The following is a 13728-nucleotide window of genomic DNA, read 5'->3' as shown; positions in this document are numbered from 1 at the left end:
CAAACGTACAACAAAAATTTCAAAGGACAATGGACTAATTTTTTAATGAGTTTCTGGCAACTTGTGAAGAAGAATGGGTTCTACTTTACTAAAATAGTATACGAAATTTTTGTGACCGATTTTCTTTTATTTTTCTCATTTGATTTCTCCATTTTTCATTCATAATGACGAATTGTAGGAACAAGTTATTAGCTAACATTAGAGCCAAATACCATTTGTATTTCACAGAGTGTCTTACCTAATATTACCATCTTAATTTACGTCATAATTATTATTCGCAGTTACAATCAGAGATGGATGGTTGTCGAGGTACTATCGGACGTTAAATATTAATTTTTCTGTGGGATTGCGAACAGTAACTTTTATTATGTTCTTAACTGCATTGATATCGTCTGTAAAAAAGTATTAATCCGAACATGTCGAAAAGTTATTGTTAGTGTGCAGAGATTAATTTGGTGCCTTTATATTGAATTTTAAAGTAAACAAATCGTTACACTTGTAAGATACTGTAGATTAATAAAAGAAACAATATATTCTCAATTTTGAATTGTCAAATTAAAAACTCTTCAATAGTAATTGAATGATGTATCTGACTAGTAACGTCTCTGCGTAAAAATTTGAAAATTCAGGAAACTTGAACAATCATTAAATAAAAATTCCTCTTAAATGCATGAAAAACTTATTTCACAACACAATGACTCACGATTCAAAATATGTAAAGCTTCAAGACTCTAAGATTGAGCTTATAAGACTAACATTATACGAAGTTCAAGCTTTCAAAGCTTCAAGACTGAAGGTTTAAGACTTAATTTTCGAAGCTCCTGATTCTGTGAAAGACATGTCAGTATAGTCGACATATTTAACATTTGATAGTCCATTAATGCTGTTTATAATCGTCATTACAATTTAGACAGCTCGAATCAATTTATGTAGCTTTTACAGCTCAATGTTTTTTGAACGCTTGAGACGTAAACGAAAGCTCGAGTATTCGAAACTGTGAACTCAAAGCATATTTTAACGACGTCGATCCAAAAAGAAAGAAAAAAAAAAAAAAAAAAAAAAAAAAAAGAAACCTCCGATCCCCGCGACGTCGTCTTGCAATCTCAGATTAAAATCGAAGCTGGTAATTCCAACCGGGATGGGGGGATGATCTCGAGAAACTTGGAGCGAACGACGAAAGTTAAAGAGGACTGGTTGAAATTTCACTTAAATAACCAACGAACTTTCCTATCGTCGCGAGCGAAATTTCTATATTTGTCTATGTTTCGCCTAGTTTCCCGCAGCCACGAACATCCCTCGTCCACCCGCGCGAATAAATAAATAATTACCGCGAATCGTTGGGACGAGGGAGAAAGAGAAACGCGCGACTGATCATCGAATCAGATCCCTGTCGAGGTTAACAGGTTAGAAACCACGGTGGAGTACGCTTTTCGAATCAGGAGCCCCAGGGGGGAAAAGGAGCACGCCGAGTTTTTCGTGTTTAACCTGGTTCGATGGAGTTCGCGGCGACGATCGAACATTTCCTTGGAGGGAATTAGAGCGTGTTGCAAGTCGTGAAAGAGAGGTAACTCTTGGCGTCATGGTAATTTTATTTGAACTGCGGCGCTTTTTTTTTCGAGATTGGCGGTGTCAAAGGGCGCTGTCGGGCCCGGGGGTGATTCATTTCGGTCTGGATATTGTTCGCGTGAACTCGAGGCGAGGGAAATTTCGTTTGTACGGGGACGATCGATGGTAGTGGGAGGGGCAGACGCGTTTAAAGGAAATTTCCAAAGGTTCGAACTGGCGAGAACATTTTTTTTTTAAAGTGAAGATACGAAACGCAACACTTGTTGTTTGTTGCACGATCGCTCGATGCTCCTTTCTTGCATTTTTCTAGTTTAACAGTGGGACCAGACGACGATAACGATGCACGTACAATTTCGATTTATTCGGTTTAAAACGTCCTCTTTAACTGTCATTCGGACGGATCAAGGTTTCAACAGAGACGGGGAAATAAAAATTTGTCTTTTTTTCTCCTTTCTTTCTTTTTTTTTTTTTTTTTAATCAATTTATACGTTCGTGAAACGAGCGCGTTAATTGGACCGACACCGGGACGCGTCGACCATTCGATACGCCGCGAATTCGAATAAAGTTTACACGACGTATTAAAATAACGTTTTCGATCATTGTTGTTCGCGCGTTGTTGTGTAAACACGATTGCATCCATTATCAGTCGTAAATGAAGTGTTACTCGCGATCCGTCGCGTTGTTTGATTTTCTATCCGGGCGGCGAAATTCTTCGCTCCCGGAAATCTGTGTGGGCGTCAGTCGAATGTCGCCGAAGTGGAACTGGGAAAAGAAAAGATTTATGGCACGTTTACTTACAGGTAAAGTGAACCTCATGGGGTCGTACGGTTGCGAGGTGTCGTCGGAGGGGCCGAGTTTCCTCACGATCTACGGCGAGGCGAACATGAGCGTGGCCATACCGCCGAATGAACCACCCAGCCTGCGCGGGCTCCGGCCGTCTTACGAGGCGGGCGAGACACTTCAAGCGGAATGCAGCTCCGCGGCCAGCTACCCTCCAGCGCGGCTCGTCTTTATCCTCAACGGCAAAGAGGTAAGCGAAGGGAGGAGAGAGGTTTTATGAGAATGTACGGCTATTAGAGCCCGGAGAGACATTTCGTTGCCATCCGTGAACTTTAGAATTCCTGATTGTAGTAGTCTGGCGGCCTGGAAAAACGACTCGCTCCAGGCGGACTTTTTTCTCCCTCTTCTTCCACGAAGCTCCCTCTCTCGCTTCTCCCTCGATTCTTCCCTCGCGTGTCTTTCGCTGCTCCGGATTCTCTTCATCTAATCCCCCGGTATACCTCGGTAGACGCTGGATTTTATCGGATTCTCTTTGATTCGCGGCACGTTCAGTCGAATAACCGCCGTTTATAATTTTCATCCTGAAATTTCTTCTTTTTTTATTTTTTTTATTTTTTTTTTTTAAATCTCGCTTAGACACGCGAAGACTACTTCTGCCAACTCGGGTCAAATCGACACCGAGCGAAGGAATTTATTATCGTCGAATTTCTTCCGTCGATTTCGATTTGAAATTTCAACAGTTCCCAGCGTCTTTTTTCTTTTTCTTTTTTTCTTTTTTTTTTTTCTTTTTCAACGCACCCGCGAGTTCTCCGTTTTCCGTTGTTCGGCGTAACTTATCGGTCTGGGGATAGAGCTCGGGAACAAGTTGCGCCGCCATTCCTCTTGCAAATTCCGGCTCGATTTAACTCGTTGAAAACCGGCTGGATCCTCCCGACACACCGTTACGTACGGGCGAGCGTTCTAACCCCCCGTTTCTCACAAGACTTAACGCACTACTCGCTGAGTATAAACATTTATTATCTATAAAACTGTGCCGGCGCAGGCGGCCGGTTTGATCGCGCGATACCCAATATGAAATACGGTGTAGCTTGCTCCTAATGTATCGTCCAGAAAGGTGTTCTCCTCGCACGTGTTCTCTCCGTGTTTGTCCTTTTCTTGACAAACGATCGCTTCTCGCGATAAATATCACTCGATTCCGCTTCGTTACTTCTTCTATCGTTTTTTTTTTCTTTTTCTTTTTCTTGACATTTTATTATTTTACTATTAGTCGACGTCGACTCTTTGATAACCTCAAAATTGCAATTTCTAGTATAATTTAGGCTCTTTTCGTTTTTAAAAGAATTCTGTTCGTATTTGAATATTCTTTTCAGAAGTTTTGTTTTTATAGAATTTTTATAGAAAGGATCGTTCGGAGCGGTGAGAAACATTTCTAAACAACGTTCTCGGGGAATTTATAATTTAGAATCTGTGTAACAAAAGTTCCATAGGAGTTATTTTAGAATATTTAATTAAATCAATATATATGGCATTCAGCATTTGCTACAAATATTGAGAACATTTTTAATATCGATAAACGAATTATCCGTTCCTCAGAGAAATTTCTATTTCTATACGAGTTCTATTCTCCTATTTTCTCTGTTCTCGTCACGAACGTTCTTCGAAAAAGTTCCATGCGTATCAACTAGAACCTACTCAAAAGTTTCTTAACTTTTTCGAGCCCTAATATCGATTTTTGTTTTATTTTATACCTTCAGATCAGATCGGTAATGCGTATTCCATTTTATTTTCGCAATTTTTCCATTTCTCTGGAAAGGATTATTTTTTCTTTTTTTTTTTTTTATCATTTATTTAAATGAAAAGAATTAGTTGGCGACAGACATGTATATTAAATGTCCTGTATATTGGACATGGATATTTAATATCGCTTTTTCTTTTTTTTTAATTGGAGATTTTTCTGCATGGAAATGGAAACGGTATTTATTCGAGTGGAATTATTTTAAATTGAAAACCATAATGAATATTAAATTGTTTTGATTGAGCGGCGATAGAGAAAGAGAGAAAGAGAGAGAGAGAATATCGCGTGTATTATTTTTGAATTAAGGATCGAATATTTCTGATATTAGGGTTCAATTTCAATTTTGAAACCGGATTGTTTATTGTTCATCGCGCAATCACTTTTGGAGAAACTTTCAAACATTGTTTTCGATATTTGTTAACAAAAGTTATTAAATTATTTACACGTGCCTGTTTCAAACTACGAATGATAGTTAGACTACGGGTAGTTAAACATTTACGACCAGTTTAAAGATGCAGACGTGGCCCAGAAATGCCTTATAACGCGCGGCGAACAAAAGCACGTGAAATATTCACCGATAAATTTCTCCCAAACTTATTCGCAAATAAAATACACGCGTAAATTTTTAACGAAGCTGTGAATAATAATATATATCGCGGCCGTGAAATTTCTCGATTTGGATTAAAAAAAAAAAAAAAAAACTCGGCGACGCTCGAAAGAAGAGAAGAAAAAAAAATCTTAATAAATTTTAATTAACTGACGTGGAAACTTGGACGGGGGTGGAGACCGCGCCCAGTCTATGTTTATGGGGGTGGTTTCGCGAAATTGACGGTGTCGTAAACGGCGACAACGTGGAACAACGAGAGTTCCGAGCCGGAATGGTACGGAGAGGATTGAAAGTGGGAAGTTCTGGGGAAATTCAGAGTACGCGCGATGCCTCTGAATTGCAAATTCAACGCCAGCTAAGGGATATAAAATCATGGGAGCACCGCTTAAAAGGTGCTCGTTCACTGTTTTCGCGTCCCCCTTCAAAAAAAACTTCTTCCCCGGGACATTCCTTCCTGGGAGGAATTAAAACCGTCAGTCTTGGACTCGAGGATACTTTTAAATTTCCTTACTGCGCCTTTCCTATTTTCTCGTGTCTAGAGAAAAAAAAAAAAATAAAGAAAAGAAAGAGCAGGCGAAAAGTTAACTTGTTAAATTTACCTCGACCGCGAAGTGGAAAGAACGGTTGGTCTGGTGTCAACGCCACGACGTTAATTAATTGCTCGTGAATTTCTATGTTTATGGAACAGTGTCCATGTTGAGTAAAAAGTGTTAGGGTCAAGATTAGATACGTATTAGTTATGACGAGGACCCAAGCGCGACAAATTTCAAAGGTTCAAACATTTATATTGAAACTAATAGATATGGGTCACTATAAATATAAGTAATGATATTTGCCTTTGTACTACATTAGTTGTGACAAGGACCCAAGCGCGACAAATTTTAAAAGTCCAAACATTTATATTAAAATTAATGGATATAGGTCACTGTAAATATAAATAATAATACTTGTCTTTATACTACAATTGAAATTGTTTGAAATCGAGTTCGTCTTCGACTTTTTAATTTGTGCTCGCCAGCTCAAGTCTCTGCTTTCCAAAGTGTCTTTACAACGTATAATACAAGTACATATATTTGTAATTTTTTTTCATCCTCGAAATGTTTGTTGGACAGTGTAGGGTTTTCGTAAATTGCTAATAAAAGGGTGACAGGGGCGTTCAAACAAACGTGGCAACAAAAGAAGGATAGGAACGATACACGATGAAAAAAATCTATCGTCTGCTAATTGCTCTCAATCCCCCAGTCATCCCTCCAGTCCTTGCATGGAATTTCATCAGCCCGGGGAGACGAGGATCACCCGTCACTCTCACTATCGTCGTGTGTCATCAACAGGTGAAGCAAGTGTTGACCAGGGAATTGCCAAGCTCGAGCTCCACGGAGGATACCATGGTGTCCTCAAGCCGGCTAGGTCTGACTCTGCACCTCGAACGACAGCATTTCCCCGGAGGAACTTTGACGCTCGGCTGTCAGTCCACTTTGCCGGGGATCGTGGGCGCGAAATCGTTCGAGAGAACGGAGACCGCAACGCTGGCTGCCAGCAATCAACGACTGGCGCAAGAACCACCCAGATCCGGATGCGTCGTCAACCTTCCATCATCCGTGCTCGCCACCGTCTGCTGTTTCTTACTACGGTCGTTCAATTACGGTATCTTAACATTCCCCTACGTTTAATCCCCGGTCGTCCGGTCTCGGAAGCTGTCCTCGGATCGTCGCCTCCTCAACGAACCCCGCGGATAAGTCCTCGTTCGCGCGAACATGCGAACAATCTCGGACGACGCGAATTTCCGACACACGCGGTGAAAGTTTCCGAGTATGAAGAGTTTATTTTAATTTAAGTTTCCGAGCTCGTTGATTCTCAAATCGAGTCGATTTCATTTTTTTTTTCCTCAGCTCAGTACGTACGAAAGACTCTCGTTGATAGAGAAGACCTCGGGGACTGATTTCGCGGAGTTCACAGTTCTTTTCCTATTTGAGCCAACGTTGTCTCATTGTCCACTGCCACCCGCGAGTTCTCGTTGGAAACATTTAACTTCCGTCGCGGGTAACGTTTAATGATACACGAGAAAAAAGAAGGAAAAAATAATAAAGGAGGACGAAGAAGTCCGAAAGGGGAAAATTTTCGAGCTCTTCTAATTTTCTCGTTCCTCGCTGCCGCTCTGTTCCGTTTGCTCTCGTTAACGTATGCACGTAGCTTCACGAAGGAATTTCACGCCGTGCGAACGAAATGCACGCGATAGTAAAAGTAAGGCATAAGTGAGGCGTGTGATTAAAGTATATATCGACGGTGGTGAAGAGGGGCGGAGGGCAAAGACGAGGGGGGAACTGCTATAGCAATATAATTTAATTGGAACGGCGAGTCGTTCGCGCGGTACGCGAATCATTGTACATAGTGTATGATTGTGAATTAGATTTACGACGGTAATCTGTAATTAAGAAGAAAGGTGGAAGGGGATGGGTATGGGGGCAAACACGGTGAAAGTAAAGCGGAAATCGAACATTAAAAAGAAGAAAGAAAAAAAAAAAAAAAAAGAAATGAACCGGGATGAATGATTGGAATCGAAAGACGACAGGCATAAATTTGAATCGATTGGCAGCGATCGAAGTGCAGAGTGTGATTCAAGTTTATGGTGCTCGGGATAATTGAGTCGTTCTTTTCTTTTCCCTTGGGTCTCTCGACGCATCTTTTTTGGTGGCGTACAAGAATTTATATATACATATATAAATATATTATATATATATATATATATACATATACGTATATGTATACACGATGATGAATTCGTCATATTTACGTTTTATTGTAATTTTACATGATCCATATCTGATCGTTATGACACATTTCAAACAATAAAGAGAAACGTCAGGCATGATCTTTTTGTCGGCACCATCTTTCATTTCACGACCTTGCAATCACAATTCGCAATCTCCTAGGACTTTTCGATCAGGTAAGAAATCGTATTTGTATGCTAATTGTTAAATATTTTTCAAATTGGACAGCTTGCACGAGTAAGAGTTAAAACAAACAAAAAAAAATTAAACGTGGCGACGTATCGGTTACTGTTGACTATTTCTCGCAAAACCTTCTTTATCTCTTTCTGGAGTCATAACCGTAGCCCTCAGAGCGCAATATTAATTCACTCGATGTTTTACGTAATTGCTTGAACTCGCTTCTAGCCGGAGAGCACGCTATCTGGCTCCGTTATCCGCGTCATTGCGGCAGCGTAAAGTAAAATTCTCACAAAGTTTCGTAATCTTATCGCTTCTCGCTAAAATCGTCCAGTCACGCCAGACTTGTTCATTCTTAAAAGGCTTAATTAGAAAATATACGTCACGGTCCCGCGGTTGTAACCAGGTCGTTACGTCCTTTGTGCTAAAAAATACCGTCGGTTTCTCCCTCCACTCCTCCCTGCTTGTTTAACCTTTGTGGCCATCATCCTGCAAAAACGTACGTACTTCACGCTGCCAGAAATATCTCGTTCTACGAAATGCTACATTGGCGTTGCACCTTTGAAGTTGCTACGCGATAATTGAAAATTTCCGTTTGGAGGTGGGAAATTGGTTTCTTAACGCTAGAACTACCGAAAAAGACGAAAAAGTGTAGTATTATATTTGTAGCAAAGAGATTAAGACGCAAAGGTACAAGAAAGAGTGATACAAGCGTCTGTTAATATATTTCGTTAAAAATCACTCGAGTATCTAAAAACGCAGCTGTAAATATGTAAAATTTCCATAGGAAATTATAAATTTGGACCGCTGTCCTTTTGGTAATTCTAGTGTTAAGAATTTTGAGAAATTTTTGACGTCGTTAAATCACTGTCGCGTTTGACCGATAGAGATTCTCAAAAAAAAAAAAAAAAAGAATATAGTACATGATGAATGTTCTAGTAGACCAGCAAATTCCCATTCTGTATATACAGCTTCTAAAAATACGTCTAAAACTACGCTACGTTATAAATGATGTGAAATTTCCATGCAGAATTATAAATTAGTCATTTTTACCACACTTTTGCTAGTGTCAAGAATTTTGAGAAATTTTTGACATCGTTAAATCACTGTCGCGTTTGATCTACCAAAAAAGAAGAACCAACTTGGAAACATTTGCAAAAAGAAATTGCAGTACACCATAAATGTTCTAGTACACCACTAAATTTCCGTTCTGAGTTATACAGGATTTCTGTTCTGTTTCTTCCTGCCGCGTCGCTTTTGTTGTTACCCGCCAACCTTCGTTTCCGACAGCGCGGATCCTCCGCGTGAATTACCTCGGACCGTGAGGATCGCGGCTCCTCGCCGATAACAGGGTCCGCCGGGATAAAAGCGATTAGAGAGGGCGGAAAGGAGAGGGGAACGATTTAGCGGACGGTAAACAGTTGAAACGGGAAATCTAAATCCAGTCGGGAGGGAGCTAGCCTCCCCCTCTCCTCTTGCAGCCCCTTCTTGAATCATCCAGCAGCCCGGTGTACCGATATTGACCTATCGACCGAGAATGCACAGGCTCCTCTTCCTTCGAGCCGATTCGATTTCCAGATTAATTAAGGACCGCTGGCCTGAAAGGACACCACCACCCTCGACGATCCTTTCGAGCGGCGAGCGTCGAACTTCCTCGAGGAAGGAAAGGCGTAACGAGACACCGCGCCACGCCGACTCCTCCTGTCCCGGTTTCACGAGACACCGAGCCCGATAATGACATTTTTTTCGCTGCTTTTCTTCCGCCGGCCAGACGCGCCAGCGGAAGCACGTTAATGAGAAACGACCATTGGCCTGATACGAATTCCCTGTCCCTGCCACTTGAGGGAATCGTTAACAACGCGGCGACCGCGATCGACAAAAGCCGTCTGTTGGCCTAGCCTCCGGGCTGTTACAGCAAGGAGTTGTTTACGATTCATGGGGAAACATTTCGGATTGATCGACTGAACTGACGGTTGACAGTGGCCTGTTACAGTTTGTTTCGTGCTGCGTATATTCGCTGATTAATAGAACTATGTATGGAGTCGCAGAGTGCTCTGTTTTTTTTTTAATACTTATTGGCGTGTGAAGTTTAAGGATTGACCGGTTGGTTACGAATAGTTTAAATTATATACTGTCTTTATTATTATTATTTTTATTATTCTTGAAGTTTAATGATTGACCAGTTGTTTACGAATAGTTTAAATTATGCAGACACTGTCATCGTTGTTATTATTATTTTTGTACGTTTATTTAAATAGTTGAAATATTTGAGAAATCCCGAAAATATAATGCTTTCAAATTTTTTTCTTGTTTTGTTCAAATATCTATTAATGTGTAAAATTTCAGGATTGACCAGTTGTTTACAAATAGTTTAAATTATGCAGACATCATTATTATTATTTTTTTTGTACGTTTATTTAAGTATTTGAAATATTTGAGAAATCCCGAAATATTATATTTCAAATTTTTTTCTTGTTTTGTTCAAATATCTATTAATGTGTAAAATTTAAGGATTGACCAGTTGTTTACAAATAGTTTAAATTATGCAGACATCATTATTATTATTTTTTTTGTACGTTTATTTAAGTATTTGAAATATTTGAGAAATCCCGAAATATTATATTTCAAATTTTTTTCTTGTTTTGTTCAAATATCTATTAATGTGTAAAATTTAAGGATTGACCAGTTGTTTACAAATAGTTTAAATTATGCAGACATCGTTATTATTATTTTTTTTTGTACGTTTATTTAAGTATTTGAAATATTCGAGAAATCCCGAAAATATAATGTTTTCAAATTTTTTTCTTGTTTTGTTCAAATATCTATTAATGTGTAAAATTTAAGGATTGACCAGTTGTTTACGAATAGTTTAAATTATGCAGACACTGTCGTTATTATTATTATTATTATTTTTGTACGTTTATTTAAGTATTTGAAATATTTGAAAATATTTCTCGGATATTGTATTGTCTTCAAATTTTTCTTTTTTAATACCCATTGCTGTATGGAGTTTAAGAATCGACCAGTTTACGAATAGTTTAAATTATGTAGATACTATCATTGTTATTATTCCCGTACGTTTAATTAAAACAAAGTTTTGGCAAGTTCTGTATATTATAATGCCTCTAAATTTTTGATCCTCCACCGTGTTTGTTGAACCGCGACCTAAATCATTCGATCCTGACTTCAAGAACCATCTTGTCGGACTCTGTTTTCAAAAAAAAGAAAAAAAAACACACACACACATACACACAAAGGCAGAGAGGCCTGAATAGAATCAACTCGGCGAATTTCAACGAAATGCAAAATCAAAAAACCCCGCGCGTTAATTCATCTCTCCAAACGAGCTAAAACATCGAGCGAAATTTGTAACAAAATGTCGATCACCCTTGAACGAGGCCGGATAGATAAATGAGGCTCGTAGCTGCTGCAATTGAAAATAAAAAAAAAAAAAAAAGAAAATACCACTCGAGCGAAGGAAATACGACGAGAGCGGGCGTGGCATATTCGAACATACTTCAACCATCGGTTTCTTCGCCGTTCGGAACGTCAATGAGTTCAATGAGTTCGTTCTTTTCACTTAGAATGACCTATATAATCCCCTCTATCTCTCTCATTGCCAACATACGGGGTACGAAAGAGAAAATGATATTTATTTGGACGTTTGAAATATTCATGCGCGATGGAATCGTCGTTCGTGGTTTATTTCTCAAGATTTTGTGGAGAAAGTATTTAGATTTTATTCGGGCAGTAGTGCGAATCAACGAATGAGCTGGCAAACCTTTCGCTGCGCTCTTTGTCCCGAAACTTGTGACACAATACTTGAATCAGAATCATGAGCTTTTCTAAACACCCTGATGCAACGACGGTTACGGAGGAGAAAAAGAAAGGAGATGATCGTGGATATTCGAAAATGGCAGGCGAGGAGACTACCGGCTTCAAGACGCTCGAAGGCACACGGGTAAACCAGCCATTTTATCTTTGGCGTTTTATCGCCGCGAGAAAGCTAGAACGCCACTCAGCCTGGCGCAAAGGTTAGCCAGCCTCTTGTGTTTGTGCTCGTTTACGGGCAAACTCTGTGAGCCGATTCCGCTTGCAACGGAGCGCCCTTTCATCGTCTGTCGGATGGCGCGTGTACGCGATTGTTCGCAGCCAGGCGAATAGGTTTTTGTATCTCGAGCGAACGAACGCGGACAACGTCATTAACCCCCTAGATAGCGACCACACCAAGTTCTTTTGCAGACGACGCGTGTCTCAATCTGATCTTTTCCAGACTCTGTGGCTACTCGCACGTTCATTTCAGGGGAAATTTTGCGGAATTTTAAATTTTGACGCCAACGTTTTTCTTTTTTCATATCATCTACGAGCTATCAATTTATTTATTGACTCGCACGTTTATTTAAGGGGAAATTTTGACCCCAACGTTTTTCCTTTTTCATGTCATCTATCAGCTATCAATTTATTTATTAACTCGCATGTTTATTTAAGGAGAAATTTTGAGGAATTTTAAATTTTGACCCCAACGTTTTTCTTTTTTCATATCATCCATCAGCTATCAATTTATTTATTGACTCGCACGTTCATTTAAGGGGAAATTTTGACCCCAACGTTTTTCTTTTTTCATGTCATCTATCAGCTATCAATTTATTTATTGACTCGCACGTTTATTTAAGGGGAAATTTTGACCCCAACGTTTTTCTTTTTTCATATCGTCTATCAGCTATCAATTTATTTATTAACTCGCACGTTTATTTAAAGGAAAATTTTGAGGAATTTTAAATTTTGACCCAAACGTTTTTCTTTTCCATATCATCTGTCAGCTATCAATTAATTTACGAAGCATCACTTCGAATTGGGAACAATTATTAACATTAATTTAAGGTGAAAAATTGCGCGGAACGTTCTAACGTTGGATTTAAAAAATTTCATACAAAATTGCGTGATTTGAAGTGTTATATTATATTGTACGAATATTGAAGTGTTTTATACTATATGAAGTGTTTATAGTATATTACATGAATATTTAAAAAAAAGAGGGAGAGAGAGAAAAAGAATGAATCTCGGAAGAGCATACAGAAATCGTGAGGAGGAGCATATCGAATTTTCCGTGCGGCGAGACTTCTGGTTCCCTCCCCCCTGTTCAAACAAGTAATCCTTTGCATTTCCGTCCGCCGCGTGTATATGCATGTTTTTGCTCGTCCCGTTTCTAATCTTCCCCGACCTGAAATTTATTTCCAGAGGATTTATCTGTCTTCGGCTAAGTAAACCCATTTGCATTTCAAATATCACCGTTGATTCGCTTCCACCGTTCGGTGGTTCGTTCCCCCGAATTTATCGTCGAAAGATCACGCGTACGACCCGCCGCTTAACTTCTTTCTTTCACTCGTTTTCTCCGGTTGAGTTTTACGAGCCCTCGAGCAGAACCTAGGTAAAGCTCGCCGCGTGATCATCTCGCCGTGTTGATTCTTCGAATTGTCGAAATTTTCGAGGAGAGTTTTTAATTATAATAAATAATCCGATCTGTCATACGTGTCTCGAGCAACGTCGCGAGAAACAATCGAGTTTAAACGGAGTTGAAACGAAGCGGCGGAATAAAAAACGTGAAAATAAAAATCGCGTCCGCCGGGTTCGTGAGGGCAGGATTCTCTTCTCGTAGGGGATGACGGGACAATTAAGCGCGGATAATTGGCAAGCGTGCGTATACATTGATTTAATTTGCCGCGGTTTCCCGAGTTTCCAAGTCAGACAGCCTCTCGCCAGGCAGAGGCTGTTCTTTTGTGCCGCGATATAAAAGAAAGAAGACTTGACGCAGGGTCGAGCGAGCAACGCGCTCGTGCATGTTGTACAGCAATATACGCACTTACTTGGAAATCGAGCGAGACCCGGATTCCCATTGGTCACGAAACACAGGGAGCAATCGTTTGGAATTAACGTCGCCGCCTACGCTTATATTATACCATCCCTCGTTCGCCCCGTTTCTTTCTTTTCTTCGTTTTCTTCTTTTCAATCGTTGCGATTGTGTCTGTCACGCGCAA

The 13728-nt window shown here is 39.8% G+C and overlaps 1 protein-coding gene across 1 annotated transcript; it reads left to right on the top strand.

Moving 5' to 3' along the window:
• Nucleotides 1-2311: 2311 nt before the first annotated feature.
• On the top strand, nt 2312-7613 carry LOC122534061. The gene is made up of 2 exons (XM_043664346.1): nt 2312-2596; nt 6080-7613. Exons 1-2 carry the CDS (start codon nt 2312-2314, stop codon nt 6416-6418), a joined length of 624 nt encoding a protein of 207 aa, XP_043520281.1. The 3' UTR covers nt 6419-7613.
• The last annotated feature ends 6115 nt before the right edge of the window (nt 7614-13728 follow it).

This window comes from Frieseomelitta varia, unplaced genomic scaffold (genome assembly GCF_011392965.1).
Source record: "Frieseomelitta varia isolate USP_RPSP 00005682 unplaced genomic scaffold, Fvar_1.2 scaffold_574, whole genome shotgun sequence".
Lineage (NCBI taxonomy): Eukaryota > Metazoa > Arthropoda > Insecta > Hymenoptera > Apidae > Frieseomelitta > Frieseomelitta varia.
The sequence above is the reverse complement of the archived record's forward strand: the minus strand, read 5'-3'. Positions and strand labels throughout refer to the sequence as shown.